The sequence below is a fragment of the Erpetoichthys calabaricus genome, chromosome 7, assembly GCF_900747795.2.
Source record: "Erpetoichthys calabaricus chromosome 7, fErpCal1.3, whole genome shotgun sequence".
Lineage (NCBI taxonomy): Eukaryota > Metazoa > Chordata > Cladistia > Polypteriformes > Polypteridae > Erpetoichthys > Erpetoichthys calabaricus.
The window spans coordinates 178,072,751-178,081,548 of record NC_041400.2 but is presented as its reverse complement, the minus strand read 5'-3'; the positions used below and the strand labels follow the sequence as shown (position 1 = coordinate 178,081,548).

General features: G+C 39.8%; 1 protein-coding gene across 1 annotated transcript in view; it reads right to left on the bottom strand.

Annotated features, from left to right (window-relative positions):
* Positions 1 to 6,064: 6,064 nt before the first annotated feature.
* arid3c (AT rich interactive domain 3C (BRIGHT-like)) overlaps positions 6,065 to 8,798 on the bottom strand; it is a 432,268-nt gene continuing 429,534 nt past the window's right edge. The window contains exon 8 of the mRNA XM_051930043.1: positions 6,065 to 7,148. Coding sequence (XP_051786003.1) covers positions 6,988 to 7,148 — 161 coding nt within the window. The 3' untranslated portion in view covers positions 6,065 to 6,987. The remainder of the gene's footprint in view (positions 7,149 to 8,798) is intronic.

The window sequence follows — 8,798 nt, the reverse complement described above, 5'->3', positions numbered from 1 at the left end:
GGGAGCCACTTCAGCCACCACCAATGTGGGTGGTGCGACGGCGGCCATTTTGTGTCAGTATGCTCACCACACATTAGCTGTCAGGTGGTGAAGGGTAGCCAATCAGAGACAGGGGGTGATTAGGGGGGCCAGATTGAGTAGACGGGCCGAGGTGGGCAGCTCAGCCAGGACATCGGGATACACCCTGCCTCTTTATGAACAATGTAACAACCACATCATCTGAAGGACGGCGCCATTTTGACAGCACAGTATCCCCCCTCACTGCACTGGGGAATTGGGATCCACACACAGACCCCCGGGTAGGCGCCCCCTACTGGCCTCAGCAACACCTCATCCAGCAGGAACCCAAGCTTTTCCTAGATGGCCTCCCAATCCAAGTACTGGTGGGGCCTGAACAGGCTGAGCTTCAGGTAGGTGACCCCTTCTGAAGTGCAGGTGGTATGGCTGCTGACAGAGTGCCGACTAATCCCCCCATTCATTCATTGGGTAAAAAACGTTACCATTAATTCTAAAACATACTTACAGTAATTATTTAGGGTGACGGTGAGCTGCTACCTATACCAGCAGAACCAGGAGAGGGACGGGAACCAACCCTGAGCGGGACAGCACCCCACGACAATGGCACAGAGCAGCGCGGTGTTTCTGTTCACGGCTGCAGGACCTCCACGCAGAAAAACTGTGGGCAAATGTGTCCATTGAAAAATGAAATCTACGACACAGTGAGGTGTCCGGACAGCGAGGGGGTCTCAACACTCGACGGTACTTGGTGACCGGGGTGACAGGCCATGAGCACTCGCTCTGTGGAGTCGACACTTTCTTCCCTATCTACGAGGGTCCTCCAGGGTCTCCAGGCTTTCCTCTCACTCACCTGAAGATGTGTCTGAGAACTGGTGCCCTGTGTGTGTGTGTGTGATGGAGCCCTCAGGTAGATTTAGCTTCCATTAAGGCTGTCCCTGTGCAGACAGCATGGGCTCCGGCCCACCATGACCTCGGTCTGGAGGAGGTAGACCTGACACAGTCGTGTTAGGTAGTGCTATAATAATAATCATAATAGTAATCATCATAATCATAATAATAATAATAATAATAATGAAGGTCAAGGAAACGTTACATTTGTTGATATTCTTAAGTATCCTTACATACTTTTATGGTACTCCCTTCCCTCTCATACATCTCCAGAGTTTTTGTCTGTGAACTTCCTCATATGCCTCCTCTAAATCTATGAAGACCGCGTGTTTAACGTTTCGATGTTAACGAGTTCATCAAAACTGACGCAGGCCAGTGCACACACCACTGTGCCCCCAGTAAACATTTCATCTCCATTGTGCCCCTGTGTGACTCTCTATAGTTTTGACTTACAGTGGGTAGCACTGCTGCCTCACAGTTAGGAGACCCGGGTTCGCTTCCCGGGTCCTCCCTGTGTGGAGTTTGCATGTTCTCCCCGTGTCTGCGTGGGTTTCCTCCCACAGTCCAAAGGCATGCAGGTTAGGTGGATTGGCGATCCTAAATTGGCCCTAGTGTGTGTGCTTGGTGTGTGTGTGTGTGTGCCCTGCGGTGGACTGGCCCAATGCTCAGGGTTTGTTCCTGCCTTGCACCCTGTGTTGGTTGGGATTGGCTCCAGCAGACCCCCGTGACCCTGTGTTAGGATATAGCGGGTTGGATAATGACTGACTGACATTTACTTTACTGTTCAAAAACATGGCATCCCTTCCAGGCCAGGAACACAGAAACATCAGAAGGAGCAAACGTCTGTCAGCAACTGTCTGGACAAAACAATTCCGAGCGACAACGTCTGGGCAGATTGGACCACCTCGTACTGCCACCAGCAAGATGGTAATCTGTTATATAGTGCCTTACATATCTATCTATCTATCTATCTATCTATCTATCTATCTATCTATCTATCTATCTATCTATCTATCTATCTATCTATTATACAGTGCTTTTCACATCTATCTATCTATCTATCTATCTATCTATCTATCTATCTATCTATCTATCTATCTATCTATCTATCTATCTATCTATCTATCTATCTATCTATCTATCTATCTATCTGTGTAAGCAGTGTCCAACCCATTCTCCTTCTTGTGATTTGTATTTTTTTTCTTAATAAAGCTTTATTAGTATTATTGTTAAACTTCACATTTTGCAAATACCTTTTCCCCACGGTGACATACTAGATGAGGACACGTTACGCCTGTTTATTTGTGTCTGAAGCAGGCCACTATGCCTCACTGTAATAATGTCCTCTCCATTGTGCCCCTCCTGTAGTTTTTCTTTCTTTTCCACACTGTTCAATGCCATCTCTTCCAGTTTGCTCATTTTGTTGGTGACTTCATGCAGGGGGACATTGGGATGACCAGACTTGTATCAGCATGTGTCATTTTCATTTGATGACACTGCTCCATCCCAATGTTGATATCTTTAAATGTGAACGTGTTGGCACATCTGACTGCCACCTACAAGCCTGTCATCAGATGGCTGCACTCCCTTTAGCCAAGCGTGTGTGTGAGGGGTTGTTGTTGTTGTTTTTTTAATAATTTTTAAGTCTTCCTGCTCTTCTGTAGCCAGCTATCCACCAGGCTGTGTGTTTAACTGTATGTGATGTCACACGTGTGCTCACAGGGGACACCTAAAGGGCCCTGGTGAGTGCTGCTCTACTGCACAGTCCTTATGCACAACCCCCCCCCCCCCCCCCAGACTGGCTGATTGACTGCTAGGACACCTCTTATGTCACTTCCTGTGTCTGTCCACTTGGACCCGCCTCTTCCTGTCAGAAGGACCCAAAGCTGGAAGCTCTACCATCTTGGGACAGTTCTGTCTTGAACTCACAATTCCACAATATTTGTATGTTTTTTTGTATTTTTTAATCCCACTGTCTCCAAATATCCTTTTTGCTTTGTGACAAATACAATTTGAAAATGAAGAGCCTCCGTGATCAGTTTAAAGCAGCATTTTATTTCTAAATGTGCTACAAGTCAAAAGGCAAAACAAAAAAAAATCTCTTTCACCTGTTTTTTATTTTTTGTATGTTTTTAAACCCCTGAGCACCACAATCCAGCTTTCACTTAATATCGACTGGATTAATCCAAAATGAATAAGAAAGGGAAAGAAAAAAAAAGAAATACTTGAAGCTTAATACACAGCGACTAAAGCATTATAGGATCTAAAATCTAACAGCATAGCATTGCAAAAAAAAAGGTTTTAAACAAGGTAAACAACATACTGACAAATGTAAATCTCTCTTCTTTAAACAATGTACTTAAATTTTTTTTTTTTACAAAGTTAAGTGAAATATGTTGCATCTGATCTTTGGTAAAGGAAAAAGAAGCCATTGTGTTCTGCTTCACAGTCAGCCTCACATCTCCACCGACTGGCAACTTCTTCCCTTCCCATCATCCCTTGAGACACTGATAACATGACTGGGAGTTTACAGTTGAGTGTGTGTGTGTGTGTGTAGCTATACATGATGTCACACACACACACGTGTACTGCATACAGACTGTGCCAGCATTCAGGTGAAGCAAAAGGGTAAACGTATGAAGAGTGAAATTCAGTGGTGTCAACGTGCCGGAAAAAGGTCCACCTTTTTTATTAAATGTCCACCTTTTTTAAAATGACCACTTTTAAAAAAAATCCACCTTTTTAAAAAAAAAGTCAACTTTTTTTAAAATTCCCACTTTTTTAAATGCCCACCTTTTTAAAAATGACCACTTTTTAAAAAAATGATGACTTCTTTAAAATTTCCCTTTTTTTAAAAAAACCCTCTTTTTAAATGGCCACCTTATTAAAAAAGTCAACTTTTTTTTAAAATTTCCCACTTTTTTAAATGTCTCACCTTTTTTAAAATGACCACTTTTTAAAACATCCACCTTTTTTAAAAAGTCCAGTTTTAAATGTCCACCTTTTTTTAAAAGATGACTTTTTAAAAATATCATCCTTTTCTTTTAAAAAGTCAACTTTTTAAAAACCCACTTTTTAAAATGTCCCACCTTTTTTAAAATGACCACTTTTTAAAAAGTCCACTTTTAAATGTCCACCTTTTTTTTAAAAAAAATGACTTTTTAAAAATATCCACCTTTTTTAAAAAGTCAACTTTTTAAAAATTCTCTTTTTTAAATGTCCTTTTTTTAAAATGACCACTTTTTAAAAATATCCACTGTTTAAACTTCCACCTTTTTAAAAAACAGTCCACTTTTTTTAAACATCCACCTTTTAAAAAAATTACCTTTTTTAAGTGTCCGCTTTTTTAAAAATGTCCACCTCTTTTTTGTCTTTTTGCTGTCCTTCACGTTTGACTTTTACCGAATAGATTGTTTCGAATGCCACTGCTATGACTGACGATGACCCAAATTAAAGGGTGTCCATCGCATGATAACGAGTAAGCAACTCAGAGGGCCAACTAGCCACCCGTTTCAGTTTACGACTTTTTATTTTTTTTTTTATGTCCTGTTGCCCTAAACTCAATTAAGACTACAAGAAAGAAAAAAAAAAAATGAAGTGGTGGGTCTTTGAAACTGAATTTCCTTCCTCTCCCAAATTTCCTCCTTCTGGTACGGGAAGTTAATGAGATTCTGTGAGCTGATTCTTCACATGTCTAAATCTATTTTTTTTAATGGCCACCCAACTGAAGTGAAGAGCGACATTTCATAAGTGAACGACTGCAACAGTGAAAGAGGTATAATAAAAAAATATGCAACAGTTTGCTAGATAAAACACATGACCTACTTCTAAAACCAGAAGATCCAGCTCCTTATAGTGCCTGCTGTTGTTACAGAAGCCAAACAACACATCTTATACCTTAATCTGATCTTTATTATACATAATTTAATATTCCAATATCTCATACGACTGAAGCTGAACGATGTCCTCCACGCCCTGAAACACGACAGGTCCAGTGAATGGATGGTGTCCCTGTGGTGTGGTGTGATTGAGCTCAATAGCACTACACCGTTAACGAAAACACAAACCAGAGGTGAGAACGTCTTGCTGCTATCGTATTAAAAAACCATCAACGATTAACTTAAATATGTTAAAGGAAACAAAAAAGAAGAAGAAGAAGAAGATCAGGACCCACCCGATGTAGGCAGGCTAGAGTTAAAACTGGCAATCAGACTGGTGGCGCGGTTTCTTGGCACAGTCTTATTTAAAAAAATGAGGTAGATGTGCTAGCATAGAATATTCCCTTCTTTGGTTTTACAATACAAAATAAAATAAGAAAACAATAAAAGAAAAGAAAAAAAAACTCCAGTGATCTGTGAATAAAAAGAAAAGCAAAGCCAAAAAAAAAACCCCAAAAAAAAAACAAAAAAAGAAGAAAACCAACGTTAGTTTTCAAGTGGCCTCATAATAAAAAATAATAAAAATGAATTCAATGAGGTATATTTTTGTATTTATATATTTTTTTTAGTTATTTACAGGTAGATCTGCCAGGTATCAGGCTGTATTAAGCAAAAAAAACAACAAAAACAAAACAAAAGGGGGTCTTCTATTTGATTCCCTCCGCCACGCTGCTGATTTAGCAAACCTCCAAAAAAAAAGACCAAAAGGTGTCAAAAGAGGAAAATCGGAAACAAAACACACCTTCAGCTGTCACCCTCATCAATCCTACCTAAAAAAAATAAGGAGAAGAAAACAAAACAACAAAAAAAACAACCCCCCCCCCCCAAAAAAAGAGAGAAAACGCCTGGGTCTCGGACAAGTGCATCATCAGTTCCAGTAATCGTTTGATTGTATTCCAAGTAAAGCCACTTCCTGAGCAGGCCCCGCCCCCTCGCTGCTCTTCATCACGGGCACTTCTGAGATCCGTTTGGCTGACTTATTTCTCTGCACAGGGGGCTCGCGTGACGATGTCGGACCCCCGCTGGAAGCCGATCAGGACGCGCTGGCTGATTTCGGTACCGCTGTCGTAACTGCCGTAGGAAAGAGGACAGTTGCTCTTAATTTCACCTGATATGTCCAAATCCTGTATCTCAAATACAGAAAAACAATCCAAAAAAAAAAAAAAACAGACGTGTACGGTTGTCTATTGTGGTCTTTTTTTCTCTTTTTTTTAAAAAAAAAATAATAAATACACAATACACTTTGGCTGTTAATTTCCTACGAGGCAAAAGAAAGCGTAAAAAATAAGAGAAACGAAACTCCTTTGACCTCAGCGACTTTGTGGTGTTTCCTCTAATTGGAGGTCTTTTGTCAGACTTGGCGCCCACCAGGCAGATCTCCCACCTAATCGCAGTACCTGCAGTACGGCCAAGTGAGACCCTCCTGGACGTGTGTGTGTGTGTGTGTGTGTGCACGAGTGCGGCTCGGCTCTTACATTCACTGGCAGCACGCGGCCCCTCGCTTTATGTCAATTCATCTTTGGTAGAAGCTCAGAACGTTCATTCGACTGCATACGCGAAAAAAAAAAAAAAGAAAAAAAAAAAGACACCGCATGTCACGTGACAAATGTGTGCCCACCCCGAGGACCGCGATTAGAGCATCCGTCAGCCACCACCGAAAGAGACACACAAGTTACGAGAAGCTTGGTTTGTAAAACCCCCCCCACCCTCCTCCCCCGCGAGCCAAAGTAAAGAAAAAGAAGAACACAACGTGAAGTCCGACCAGACCAGCGTCACACGTCCACCTGGCCCAGAATTCTTCAAGTTTTTGTTTTTGTCAGTTCTTAAATGTGTTGTCAGGTGGCTCTGACGTCACCCAGCCTGCGGTACGCATGCGTCTTCAGGTCACTCCTTTCAGATTTCTGCTGTGGGCTTCTTCACCGACGCCGATGAGGTCTCGCTGAAAATGAAATGTGCTGATTCGTTTACTTTTGTTTTTTTTTATTATGATTTTTCTTTTTTTTGTTTTGTTTAACTTTTCCATGATTCCTTTTCAAAATCGACTAGGAAAGAAAAAGCCACCTTTGTAACCACATTAGTCTTTTCTTAGGGATTGTTAGACTGAAGTATGGTTTTAGATAATGTTCTTGTGGCAAGAGGAAGATCAGGGTGAGGAGCTGCTTGAGGTCTGTCCAAGAGTTGAGGAAGAGGATGGCTGGTTTTGTGCTGCCAGACCCGGACTTGATTTTCCCTGAGAACTGCTGATACTGCTGCCATTGCTACCTGGCATTACTGGAATGGCTGGTTTTCGAGCAAAAAGAACTCCTGTGAAAAAATAAATAAATACAAACAAACATAAATTAATAAATAAATACAAACAGACAGATAGAATAAAAGTAAGACCAGTGGGAGAAAGGCCATAGACAGATAGATATGAAAGTGACCATAAAAAATAGGTAGAGGATACGTGGAAGGTGTGCTGTCAGATGAACAGACAGGCAGGTATGGAGTGGAATATAGGAGTTAGACAGATAGACGAGAAAGGAACTAGAGAACAATATACAGAAAGAAGAAGATATACTGTACTGTATGTGAAAGGCACTATATAACAGATAGGTCAATAGATAGAGAGATAGATACTATATAATGTGATAGACACATAGATAGTTTAATTTTAGTATAGATAGATAAATAGATAGACAGATATGAAAGGCATTATGTAAAAAGACAGATAGAGTTTAATTTTAGTATAGTAGGTAGGACAGACAGACAGACAGACAGATAAAGTTCAATTTTAGTATAGTAGGCAGGATAGACAGATAGATACTTTAGATATATAGACAGACAGACAGACAGACAGACAGACAGACAGACAGACAGACAGATAGATAGATAGATAGATAGATAGATAGATAGATAGATAGATAGAGTTTAATTTTAGTATAGTAGGCAGGATAGACAGACAGATAGATAGATAGATAGATAGATAGATAGATAGATAGATAGATAGATAGATAGATAGATAGATAGATAGATAGATAGAGTTTAATTTTAGTATAGTAGGCAGGATAGACAGATAGATAGATACTGTAGATAGATAGATAGACAGACAGACAGACAGACAGACAGACAGACAGACAGATAGATAGATAGATAGATAGATAGATAGATAGATAGAGTTTAATTTTAGTATAGTAGGCAGGATAGACATAGATAGATAGATAGATAGATAGATAGATAGATAGATAGATAGATAGATAGATAGATAGATAGATAGATAGATAGATAGATAGATAGATAGATAGAGTTTAATTTTAGTATAGTAGGCAGGATAGACAGATAGATAGTGTAGATAGATAGATACTGTAGATAGAAATATAAATAGACAGATGGATAGATAGACATATAGATAGATAGAGTTTAATTTTAGTATAGTAGGCAGGATAGACAGATAGAAAGATACTGTAGACAGACAGACAGACAGATAGATAGACAGAGTTCAATTTTAGTATAGTAGGCACGATAGACAGATAGATAGATAGATAGATAGATAGATAGATAGATAGATAGATAGATAGATAGATAGATAGATAGATAGATAGAGTTTAATTTTAGTATAGTAGGCAGGATAGATAGATAGATAGATAGATAGATAGATAGATAGATAGATAGATAGATAGATAGATAGATAGATAGATAGATAGATAGAGTTTAATTTTAGTATAGTAGGCAGGACAGACAGATAGATAGATACTGCATATAGAGAGTGTATCTATGTCTATGTATAATATTATCATATTATCATGTCCTCTACCCCCTCACACGCGTGTTGTCCTCAAATCCAGGGTGTGAACAGCCCACAGTTTCATTAGCTGAGGTTTATTCCGAGTGGTTCATTCTGAGCTGTTCCTCCTTCTGCTTTTGCTTTATGAAGATCCTAAGGTGGCTTTTAAACTGCTTCTATCTTTTAATAAT